Below are 12,727 nucleotides of genomic sequence, written 5' to 3'. Positions count from 1 at the left end.
GGCCGCGGGGGATTTCTTAATGGAGCGGCGGCGGCGCGGCGGCGGCGCATGCGCGCGGGGCGCCGATATGTTGGGGGGGTCGCGGGGCGGCGGGGCGCGGCGCGGAGCTTCCCCCGACGGCGGCGGCGGCGGCCGAGGAAGAGGAGGAGGAGGAGGAGGAGGAGGAGGAGGCGGTGGCGGCGGAGGAGGCGGAGGCGGCGGCGGGAGCAGCGCGGCATGACATGACGGCACCGCTCGGCCTCCCCCCGCGCTGGCCCGACGGCCTCGCCTGCCGCTGCGAGGACGCCCCACGGGAGAAGAATCGCATGGAAAGCTTGGGGCATTGCCGGGAGATGATGCCCCACGCGGGACTCGCCGTGCCCACCGCCCCACCGCCGCCACCGCCGCCGCAGGGAGCCGCGTACGCCGAGCTGGCGGCTGCCGAGCCCCCCCGGCAGTGCCCGTCGGGGGCGGCTTCCAGCGCGGCGCTGGGCTACGGTTACCCCTTCGGTGGGGGCTACTACGGCTGCAGGTTGTCCCACTCCCACGGAGTCAACTTGCAGCAGAAACCCTGCGCTTATCACCCCGGGGAGAAGTACCCCGAGGCCGGCGGGCCCCTGCCCGGCGAGGAGCTGCCGTCGAGGGCCAAAGAATTCGCCTTTTATCCCGGTTTTCCCAGCTCCTACCAGGCGGTCCCTGGCTATTTGGACGTGTCGGTGGTACCGGGGCTCGGTGGTCACCCGGAACCGAGACACGACGCTTTGCTTCCCATGGAAGGTTACCAACACTGGGCTCTTTCTAATGGCTGGGATGGGCAAGTGTACTGCTCCAAAGAGCAATCGCAGTCCGCACACCTCTGGAAATCACCTTTCCCAGGTAGGCTGCTCCGGGAACCGGCGTGCTCGCCAGCTTCCCAATCGCCAGCTCCCACCGGAGGTGTGGATGTGCGTGTGTGCGGATGAGTGTGCATATATATATACACATATACAGATAGATACGTGTATGCCTGTATATATAATTAAAGGGAAAGAAATGGCTCTGGAATGCCTCCTGTGCAAGGCAATGTGTATGAACATGTATGGGAAAGAAGGTGAAGCAATCATTTCTGAATCAAAATACACGCCGTGAGCTTGCTTGGAAAGTAACTTTGCCGTTTAATTCTTCCCTTTCTTCTCTCCTCCCTCTTGTTGCCTCACCTAAAGAGCGTCTCTCGGTGCCTTTCTCTTCATTTTCCCCTCTGCTTGCCGCTTCTTTAAGTGCAGAAAGCTTAAAAAGGCAAAAAAAAAAAAAAAATTACAAAACCCCTTCTCTAGTGGTTCAGTCGAATGGGAAGTGTCGGGGGCTGGGACAGTAAATCATATCACAATTACACACAATTATAGGAATAGGTGTCAAGTGACAAATGAATCTGTTTGGAGGGGAAGGAGGGAGGCAGAGGGGTTGGGGAGGGGGGGGACCGGCGGGGCTTCTCCGCCAGGTCAGGCAGGCATCCCGCCCGACTGACAGCCCGCAGGCAGCCGGGAAGGCAAAACCCCTCCTTGGAGCATCTTTTAGCCCAGCAAATCCCTCGTTCCCTTCCCCTCCTGGTCCCACCGGGCCCGGCCGGCTCCATGCCCCGACGGCAGCCGGGGGAGGAAGGTGATGGTAGGTGCTGCCTCCCCGTACCTCTCCCCGGACTCCTTCCAGTCCCCCAGTCCCAGCGTTGGGTGGGGAAGGACGCGGAGAGGGGGGGCGGGGGGGGAGCGAAATAACCACAATAAAAGGGTGGGGGGAGAACCCTACAGCATCTTGGATGGAGAGAAGGGACGGGTCGCGATAGTCCTGGGGGGGGGCAATGGTGGGGGACACATCGGTTTATGTATTTTCTTTCTTCAGGACAAAGAGAGACGGAGCCATGGGCTTTCCCGGCAGCTTTTTGGGGAGAGGGGGGAATGTGGCAATGCATTGTTGGCTGCACGATGGGTGTGGGGTTTTTTTTGGGGGGTGTCCTTCCATTCAAGCTGTATTTTGGGGAGCTGCCGCTTCCACCGCTTTCTCTCCCCCATCGCCTGCGGCTCTGGTGAACCCCCCTGAAGGAGATTCCTGCCCCCCGCCGCTGGCCTTTGCGGCACCCTCAGCACCGCCAATTTCCCCCCCCCCCCAAAGAGCCCATCACCCCCAAAGCTCCCCAATTAACTCCTGTCAGCCATAATTGGGGCTGTGCTGCCTGCTGAGGAGAGCTCGCCTCCATCTTCCTGCTCCAGCCAGCTGGGTCACACCTTTGCGGCGAGGAGCCTCATCACCCAGGTCACCCCTCCACCCTGGCAGGGGGATGGGAAGGCGTTGGGGCTGCCTGAAAGCTTGGGGGGGCTTTTTCCCCCCCCATCCCAGTACCGACAGAGCAGGGGTGAATATGCTCCCCGCATCCCTGCTGAACCCATTCCCACTAGCCCCTTTGCAGAGCATCTCCCCCTCCTCACCCCCCCGCAAAAGTCACTAGAAGGAGGGGGGGAGGGCTGGGGTTATTCTTGCTGGGTTTCCCCCCCTCCCCAATCCCACCCCGAGGGGCTTCCCGGGCTGCACCAAGCCGGCGGGAGGGGCTGGGGTGCGGGGGATGCACTTGACTCTGCACTGGGCTCGGTGTTTGGGGGTGCGCATCTGTGGAGATCCCCGAGAAAATTTGCTGCTGGGTGGAAAAAAAAAAACGGAGGAGGGGAAGAAAAAGGAAGAAGGAAATAGGGGAGAAGCTCTAGATATTGCCCAAAATCTCTCCGTTTGAAAGGTCCCTTTGATTATCCGCGCACGTTAGTCTGCGGGTTGACTTGATGCTCCTTGTTTATCAGGGTGGACAGTGTCGCCAAGAAAAACAGGCTTTCACCACGTGAATTGTGAATATTATGTTATTATTGCTCTTATTATAGTATTTTTCCCCTCGCTGGATGCATTTTCTACCTGTCTTGTCTCTTTTTCCCTCTCTTTCTCCCCCTTTCTCTTCACTCGCATTCCTCCACTCTTTATCCTCCTTTTTCCCTCCCTTTCTTTCTCTCCCCAACGTGCAGAAATCCCCACCCCACGCCCCGGGATGCAGTAACCCCCCCTCTTCCCCTCTTCCTTATGTTTTTTTGTTTGTTTGTTTGTTTTGGTTTTTTTAAATCCAGACGTGGTCCCCTTACAACCCGAAGTCAGCAGCTATCGGAGGGGACGGAAAAAAAGGGTCCCTTACACTAAAATCCAGCTGAAGGAGTTGGAAAAGGAGTACGCGGCCAGCAAATTCATCACCAAAGAGAAGAGGAGGAGGATTTCGGCCACCACCAACCTGTCCGAGCGGCAAGTGACTATCTGGTTCCAGAACCGGAGGGTCAAGGAGAAGAAGGTGGTGAGCAAATCCAAGACAGCGCATCTCCACGCCACCTGACAGAGGATGTTTTTGGAGGAGAAGGGGCAAGGAAAAGGAAGCAAGAAGCGTAAATATTTATCTGGTAGTTTGTATGATAACATCATCGGGACTCTGCTGATTCCAATTCATTATTTAAAAAAAAAAAAAAGTAATAATAATAAGCGACATTCACAAATGCACACGCGCATCCCCCCCCTTCCCCCAAACACCCACCGCATCTTTGATTTATCCCTCTGCCCCGCTCTGACTGTGAAAACCCCAGTTTTGCTCTGAGAAATCCATCGATAAGGTTAAACTGTGTATATTTTTTAAAGAAAATAATAATAAGCTAAGAGTGTAGTTACGTTAAAGGAGAGATGAACTCCGAATGTCGCCCTGTAACGCTGTATAGTCCGACCCCCTTGCCAGTCTTTCATATCTCGGGCCATTTCACCCACCGGTGTATAAATGTATGGAGAACCTATGGCAAAGTTGCATCAGCTTCCTATTTTCTCGGCACTAGGGACCGAAAATAAGAAATAAGGCTGCTATTGTGGGAACAAAACCATTGCTCGGTATCGCTTCAATATCCCAACCACTGATTTTAGGTCCCAGATGGAAGTGAGTTGCTGTACGAGACTATTTTGGGTATGTTCTCATGAGGGTTTCTATATCTCTGCCATAAAACTGGAATGTCTGTTCTCCGCTGACAAGATGGAAAATGCACAATATTGTCTTTGGGGTTTGTTTCTTTCCCTCTCTAAACCGGCTAATTATCGACAGTGTTCTTTGGATATGTAAAAGCATCTTTTTTTTTTTTTTTTTTTTTAAATGTCTTGTATATGTATATAATATTGTGGTGTCCAGACGATATGTACCGACTGCAGATGACATTTCTTAAAAATAAATATCTTTTTTTTGTTGTTGTTTTGCCTTGAGGAGAGGCTCTTTGTGCACCTCTTTGTAGCCCTGTGCCTCTCCCATCCCTCCCTCCCTCCACCACCGCAAATACAGCCCGGGCGGGAACCTCCGCAGAGAAAGGAGGGGGAAAAAAAGGGGGAAATCCGGCAAATTTGGGCAGAAACCTCCTAATAAGCGCTCCCCGGAAGACGCGAGGGGCAGATGCGTGTCCCCAGGGAAGGTTGTTCCCACGGGGAGTAAAAAGCGGAGAAAATAAACTGAGCCAACTGAATGCTTTTTTAATTTAATTTTGTAAAAATTTTTCTTTTTTTCCCTTTTTTTCCTTATTTTGTCCTTATTTCCACCACCACCACCACCCCCCCCCGCAATTACCCCGGTTGAAAACGCGATGACTTTCCGGAGACGCTTTTAATCTCTTTAAATCTCCCTCCCAAAGGACGCGTTTCGCTAAACCTGTTTGACTCCAGCTCCGGCCCCAGATAAAATCTCTCAACCTGCCCTCGCCCCGCCGAGCAGCTCCGCGGCCCTCCCGGCTCCGCGCCCGCGGAACTTACGCAGCCCCGAGCCGGCCGGGCAGCTCGGAAAGAAATACGAGAGAGGAAATTGTTTCCATAGGCGGATTACAATCTCCCTTAATATCTGCTAGATTTAATCACCTCGTTAAATGATCAAAAGGGGAGGGGAAGGGGGGAGAAAAAGGCTTTTAAAAGGATGTAACCTAAAACAATGTTATTGCGGGTTAAATTTGCATCGAGTGTGTGCATATATTTATGTGAGGGGGCAGACAGAGCAGGCACAAGCTCTATAGAGCTATATGAAAAAAAGATTAGTGTTGGAGTCCACGGAAACGCTAGGTGTTCAAGCTGCTATGCATAAGTGCGTATATATATAATATACATATATATACATTTACACAAGGGTGTATAATGGCATGTGCATATAACCGTGTATGGCCGTTTCTTTTTATGATCTGGGCGTCGGTGTATATATATAATTTATATATATATGTTACAAGTATGTGTGCGGGGCTTAACGGTGTGCGTGTAATTTATACAAGTCTGGGTATTAAGGCGATCTGTGTATCTCTGTGTATAGGTCTATCACATCTAGTATACCGCATATAACAACGTATCTATACTCTCTATATGAATTTATATATATGCAAGTGCACCTCTCTACATTATTATACGAAACGGTGCGTAGATAATATATACGTTATAGATATAAATTTATATGTAGATACGCAAGTGCAGCCCTCTATATTATCATACGACGTAGTGTGTAGATCTCATTTAAGGTCTGCACCGGTATGTGTGTGCGTATGGGTGTACATATAGCTTTATAAATGCGTCTAAAAGATAGATACATAGGGGGTGTGTCTGTATAGCGTCTCTCCGCGGGTTCAATGCGGTGACAGAGAGTGCCCTATGGAGCCTGTACCACTACCAGAAATGCCGGGAAAGCCCCATATGGATTTGGATGCTTCCCCAAATCTCTGGAAAGGTGGGATGCGACTTTGTCTCATACCGGGAATGGGACGAACCGGGGGCTGGGTCCTCTCCTCCCAGCTCCCCATCCCTTCGGGGGAGGGTGGTGAAAAAAAGGGGTCCCTGATTTCTTCCCCCCAGCTCCTGATTTCTCTGAGTGTGCAGCTGATGAGCGGAGAAACCCGGGGTTGATCTGACGGTGTTTCCTGCATTTATTTTGAGGAACTTGGGTGGTTTGGAAGCACCGGCAGAGCTTTAATTCTTATTATTTGAAATTTTTTTTTTTTTAAAGACGCTCTGCTAGGAAATATCGCAATACCTTGAGAAACCCATCGCCGCTGCTCCAGCGGGATTAAATCTTTGGTAAAACCTGCCTTAACGCAGGAGAGCCACGAGAATATGTTTTGGATGTTAAAAAAAAAAAAGCTCTTCCTCTTCAAAAAAAAAAGCTTGCTGTGTGTGCAGACACTGCAATGCCTGAGAGCAACTCCAGACAAGCCCAAATCCCGACAGCGAGTGTGTTGATCGCTGTGGCTCTATTCTTCCTCATTATACCTGAATTTCTCCATTCTGGGGGAAAAAAAGTTGATGAAAGTGAGGTTACTGAGTGAGGGTTACTGGAGGGAATGAGGGGATATGGATAAATACATTTTTTTTTCTTGACGGATGTGGGTAATTGAGCCCAAGTTATTCACGGAGTTTCCTATTCTGGAAGTTTTTGTCAATTGTGGTTTAATTTTGTTGGAGGGGGAGAGGGCTGGCTGTGTGTCGGTTTGTGTGTCAGTCGCTCTTTCAACTCGTGTGGGAGGAATGAAAAGGGGGGGGGGGGGGAAGAAAACAAACGCAAAAACAGAGAAGAAACAAGAAATTCATTCATTGCACTTCAGGGCACCAAGGGGTTTTTGATGGTCTTGGTTGGCAGATACTGGCGAGACCATGAAACCCGGCGATCTCCTGCCGTTGCCCACGTTTCCCACCGTGTTTTAAAATATCCTTATTTTTTCTGTGCCGCTCGGCACCCCCACCCTTCCCTGGGGGCTGTACCCCCGCCCAAGAGCCGGGAGGGCACACGGATGCAGGCAGGAGATGCTGAGATGCCGGCTGGAATTTTGGGGGGATGTAGAACCCCAGGGAAGAGGGAGCCGGTCCCCGACGTGCTCAGGACCTCGGGGTTCAGCCCCCCCCCAAAGTGGGGCTGAGTCTTCCCCCGCCGTCGGGTTTGGAGTCGGGTCGGGATGGCGGCGGGGCGAGGTCAGGATTGGACCCTCAGGGGCAAAGAGGGAACCCGGGAGCTCCGGACGGACAAACCTTCCCTTTCGCCTCCGCACACATCCACGGGGACTTGGTCCTCCCTTTAATCCCGGCGGTTTGGGTGAAAAAAAAACGTTTTCGGGGCTGGTCGGAGAAAAATAATACCCCCACTTAATTTAAAGATAAATCCTTCCTGCCGATCCTAGATACGGTTGGTTTGGGTTGGGTGTTGTTTTTTTTTTTTTGCAGAAGAAGGGCAAAATATAATCTACAACTCAAGTGATTTGGTCATCCTCTTCCAAGAGCTTTGGAGGAGGCACTTGCCTGGAGGAGAAGAACTTAAAATAAAAATTGCGCGCACACACGCAAAACCCGAGGAACAGCTCATTATTTCCCTGCTGAAGTTCCGCGGGTGCGGAAACCGAGCTCCCCCGGACATGACCCCCCAGGAACAGAAATCCAATGAATTTCTACCTTGTCCCACTTATTTCTTCACATCCCCGTTAGGAAATTGGGAATCTCTTGCTTCTCTTTTCCTGGCTTATTTATCCATTAACGCTCTGCCCGTAGCTCGCTGGGTATTAGGTCAGCAGGCCGTGACGTCACTCCTGTATTACCCTTGACCGTGACTAGGCGTTGTTTGACCTTGACATCACGAGCTGCGGGGATAATAAGCGAGGGGACCCTCACCCTTGATCTTCTCCTCACCAGCCAGCCCCAAGCAGCTCCCGCTCCTGTTTACAGATAAACAAGGTGTTATTTGAAGTCTAGACAGGCGGGCTAATGGCCAACAATAAAGCCCTGAAAAGGAAGTTTCCCAAGTTTAGCCTTTTCTTTCCTTTGTATCGAGGACTTTGAATAACTTCCCAACCGCAGCCTTTATGGTAAAATCCCGGACAAGGGATTTCCCTCGCCCTTTTTTTTTTTTCCCTGCCATTTTCTTCTTTTTTCTTTTCCCTTTTTTCTTTTTTTTTTCTTTTTTTTTTTTTTTTAGCTCGCTCACATTTGCGTATATTTTTTTTCCTAATGCATTTTTAAAGAATAACTTCTTAATCTGGAGGGGGAATTCTGCTCTCGCAGCCCTGTGCTCAGTGCAGAGGTGAGTATAACTCTTGCTGGTTAACTTTCTATTTGTTATGGAAGCGCTTGGTCTTAAAAAAAAAGACTTTTTTTTTTTTTTTATTAGCAGCAAAAGAGAAAAAACTTCTAAAGGCTTTGCCAAGAAATTATTTCTTAAGACACTGACAGCCAACACGGTGCGTGTGTGTACACACATCCCACAAACTCCTACAGCACTGCTGGTTCCTTGCTTATAAACTGCCTTGCCTACGTGGTTCAGCACATTTTGGGAAACCCTCGTGTTTATGGGTATTTAAGAATTCTATCCAGCAAAATGTCGTGTCTCCTGTCGCCTCCACTTCGGGGGGAAGCTGCTGCCTGGCAGGGAGCTCAGCTGGTTCAGCCCACAGTTGGACCAGCCGTGGGTTTAATAAACTCCTTTTCCTCCCCACCACTTTCTCTTCCTTTACAAGGAACATTAAATAAGTGAGATCACGCTTTTCAGGCTCTCCAATTGCGATTTGCTCGAGAGTCGTGAATTCTAGACCATTAACTGGTTTGTTGTTACAGTTGTTGGGGGTTTTCAGCCCTCCAAGGGAATTACAGTATGAAACGCCACTTCTCACCCAAAACAGAGCTGGCGGACAAAGCAAACTTCCCTAAAGTTGGGACTAAACCTTTGCCTTACAAAGGATGCAGGCATCAGTTTACATTAATCTAATAGGAGGAGAAGATCCTCTGCTGGCAAAGCTGGGGAAAAATATAATGATATTCCAGGCATTTAACTATTCCCTGCACCGAGGCTGGGACCTGCCTTCGTTAAAACTGAAAGCTGCCCCAGATGATTTGTATATTGGATGAGCTGAAGTGTCGTAGACATTTTTATTCGCATCCATTTACCACTTTTCCAGGCTAATTTTTTTCTTTTTTTTTTTTTGCCCAGCTCCTACGCATTCCATTTTACTACCCTCTGATATAGATATATATAAGGTGTCTTGTACACTTATATATCTATAAGGTGTCTATAGACACGCATTTTCCACATCAGAAAAAGGAGCCGGGGTAGGTTTCAATGATATATAGCTACCCCGAAATAACAGTTCTGTGGGCTTTCCAAAGCCTGTCTATATTTTATTCCCCGTGTCATGTATCTATATATTTATTCTAAATACTTCCTTTTTGACCCTGGCAGCTAACTTCTTGTTCGAGTCACCGCCACTCCTTACAACTCCCAACCAATTTGGGGTGAAATTCGGTTGAGCAGAAAAGCTGAGCCATGACGGGATCTGTTTTTCCAACCTGCGCACGCACAAGGAGACCTTTTAATCTGCTTTCCCCCGCCTTTTTCCAGGCAGAAAGATGCAATATATATGTCGCAGACTATTTTTTGTCCTATGAGGGTTAAATTTCATGATCTTTTCTGGGAGAAAACTGAAAGTGGGGCTAAGTCCTTCCCTTCTGAAACGTAAATATTTTGCTGTGGCCATTAGGTTGGGGCCATTTAAATTGAATTTTTTTTTTTTATTTTTACTTTTGATTTCTTGAAGAGACGAGGCTGGGGGAGAAAGAGCCTGTTCAAGTGGGAGCCGCCAGCCGAGCTCAGCCTCGCGGGGGGAAGATGAAATGCGGGAGGAGGGGAAGGGGAAATTTTATTTCTTACGCTTGGTAGAGAGGAGTTGCGATGGTGCAAAACGGGAAGAGGAGGAAGGGAGGAGTGCAGGGATAAATCCCCCAAACAGGGGAAAAAAGCAGAGAAAAGTCAACCCAAAACTTGGGGCTGTTGTTTTCCCCGTGCAGTGAGTGATGCTCATCCGAGACAGTCATTAGCATAAGATGTGGATCCTATTTACTACACTAGACAGTGACCTTGAACTGAGACGTTGCAATCTTGCTTTTCCAGCGTCTTTTTCTCTCCCTCTCTTTTTTTCGGGGGCTGTTTTTTTCCCGGTTCCCGTGGGCAGGGAGCTTCTCCCGGCTTCTTCCCACCAGCATTTCCCGAAAGCTGCCCGTGTAACTTGTGGAGGGGGGGGGGAATCCAACCCTTCCTGAGGATTATTAAATATCGGCGTCGAAAAGGTCTCTCTACCTGAAAACCGGGATTCCTGCAAATGGGGAAAAGCTCAGAGATCTTTTGGCTGGGCTGGGCAACTTTTTGGGGGGGAGGAACACGGGAGAAAAAAAAGAAGGGGTGTTGCTCAAAGCGATATGAGGTAGAAATCGGGATATATTTTTGGAGAGCCGGCGCTCGGGGTGGGTTGTGCACGAAGGAGGCTGCCAGTGCCCCAAGCAGGAGGGCTCGGCTCAGGCTTTCGTTTTTAAGCACCGCTCAGCCTGCGCTGAGCATTAAAAAAAGCCCAAGCGCTCACCCCGAACCGGGAAATGCATTTTTAATGGGGAAGAAATTCCCGGGGAAACGCGGCAGCTTTGCTTAAGGGTCCTTAGGATTTTTTTTTTTTTTTTCCTTTCCTTGGACCTGCTGTCTGCTTGCAGCAGGAGCAGCGCTGAGCTGGGGAGCCCCTTTCAAGGCCACCAAGAGCAGGGAGTTACGCTCCACGCTGTGCATCGCTTAATATATTTCTGAGCACGGCTGTAGCATTTCCCAGCTCTAAAAAAAAAAAAAAAAAAAGAATAAATAAGGGAACCGGGGGTGCTTTTCTCCCTCTCCCTTGCTGTGATGCCCATGCTGACATTATCCCTCCACGCAGGACTCCAGCGCAGTTTGTGGTTCACTTGCTCAGCCCTACAGCTGCTTCCCCAAATGTTTCCTTGGAGGTAAACGTGAAATTTTATTAATTTTTTTTTTTTCTGCGCCCAGCAAAAATCAAATTGAATAAAGAGGAAAAGCCCCAAATACCCCGAGACTCCTCTGAAGCAAAAATATACTTTCCCAAGGTCCGGTGGAGAACAAAGCCGTGCAGCACCCGGGCACGTCTTATATGGGGAATTTTGCAAAGAAAAGAGCAAGGTAGAGGAAGGGTTTTCTTTAAAAAAAAACAGCAAACAAAGCCAATTCAGATGGCAACCTCCGGGGATCACGTGCTCATTTTTATATAAACTATTCCTCTCCACGCTTGCCCAGCGTTGCGAACGCTTCTTCTGCAGCGAGAAGACACTCTTGGAGAAATTGCAAGCAGCTTTTTCACTTATACCTGCAGGGAGAAAAATTCCTTGGCAAGGTTTAAAAAAAAAAAAAAAAAAAAGTGCTAAACTTTCATTCTAGCAAAATATTTCTAGTAGTCGTATTTCTTCCTTCGCAGGCAAAGCGTGTAGGAAGGTATGCACGTATCTCTGCAAGGTATGTATGTAGCATATCCATAGATGTGCCAGAGAGAAAGAGGGATGGGAAATATGGAAAATAGGTTTTCCACCTTCAGGAGCTGTCCATGGAAGCCGAAAAAGCACCTAAATGAGTTATTTTATTGGCACCTGATTTTTCTTGCAGGGCTGGGAAGGGGGTTAGCTGAAGCCCCAGTGTTTTGCCAGATGAGGAAAAAATGATTTTATGCTTGAGGAATATATAAAATATTGGTGAGGGGGGGTGGCTGCTGGCTGGAAAAGCAGCAGTTGGGGAGGTGCGGGCTGTACCCGCCCGGCTCAGCCTCCGCGGAGCGCCTCCGCCCCCGCGCAGCGGTTTTACCTCTACAGGAATATTTACGGTACTTTGCAGAGTCAACCTGGCAAGGGGAGCGCTTGGGAGTTGCTTAAGGCAGGGAGGAATGCAAAGCCATGCAAAAATCCAGCAAACGGCGTGGGCATTTTGGTTTCTTAAAAAATAAAAAAAAAAAAAAGGGGGTGGGGGGGAAGGAGCAAGAAAAAAAAAAAAGAGGGAAAAAAACCACGCCAGAAAAAAAATCTGACATAAAACACCCTCAAACGTCTTTGCGTGTTCCTGGTTTCCATACAATGCACCTTTTCCAGTTGTTTTTTTTTTTCTTCCCCCAACGTACTTATTTTGCACTGAAAGAAGCCAATATTGATTTTTATTTTCTTTTTTCCCCATCCCTTGTATTCCTTTGCAGCAGCTCTTTTCAGTATGACCAGGAGAAGACGATGGGTGGGAGGGAAGAAGAGCTCTGTAGTGTTACGAGGGCAGAATATATTGCTATAAGGTGGCGAGGAACCAGCTCCGTGTGTGTGTGTGTGTGTGTCTGTACCTCTCTTTCCAGGGGTGAGGACCAAAGAAATGGGGGGGAGGACTATAATTTTTATTCTTTCCCAGAAACAAAGCAAAATAACAAAAAAAAAAAAGAGATTTGAACACTTATTCTCTACGTGTGTGCGCCTTGGTGCATATGGAATATATACCGGGTAAATTAAGGCTATATATAGTCGTGTTCTTCTGGCTGCTTTATTCGACACAGATCATTAATAAAAAGCAATTGAGGATTGTTAAAAAAAATCTTCCATCCCTTCTTGAGAGAGTGGCAAGAGCCTGGGAAGAGGCTGCATTTCCCCAGCCCACGACAAAGCCACCTAGTCCGAGAGGAGGGGGGGGGAAATGATAATAATAATAATAAAAAAGAGTAGAAAAGGTCGCAAATAGCCTCCAACTCTCCCATCCCACCGCGCGTAAATATGAGCCTGTTGCGGGCACCATCATTCGTCTCCTTAAAAAGCCCGTAAACTTTATATGACACAATATCTAATAGTAATTTATTGGGGAGATATTGTAAAT

The 12,727-nt window shown here is 48.9% G+C and overlaps 1 protein-coding gene across 1 annotated transcript; it reads left to right on the top strand.

Moving 5' to 3' along the window:
• Positions 1-221: 221 nt before the first annotated feature.
• Positions 222-3,773, top strand: HOXC13 (homeobox C13). Its single transcript, XM_075133640.1, has 2 exons — positions 222-855; positions 3,117-3,773. Exons 1-2 carry the CDS (start codon positions 222-224, stop codon positions 3,371-3,373), a joined length of 891 nt encoding a protein of 296 aa, XP_074989741.1. The 3' UTR covers positions 3,374-3,773.
• Positions 3,774-12,727: the final 8,954 nt, after the last annotated feature.

The sequence above is a fragment of the Calonectris borealis genome, chromosome 30 (genome assembly GCF_964195595.1).
Source record: "Calonectris borealis chromosome 30, bCalBor7.hap1.2, whole genome shotgun sequence".
Taxonomy (NCBI): domain Eukaryota; kingdom Metazoa; phylum Chordata; class Aves; order Procellariiformes; family Procellariidae; genus Calonectris; species Calonectris borealis.
This window is presented reverse-complemented; position numbering and strand designations above follow the sequence as displayed.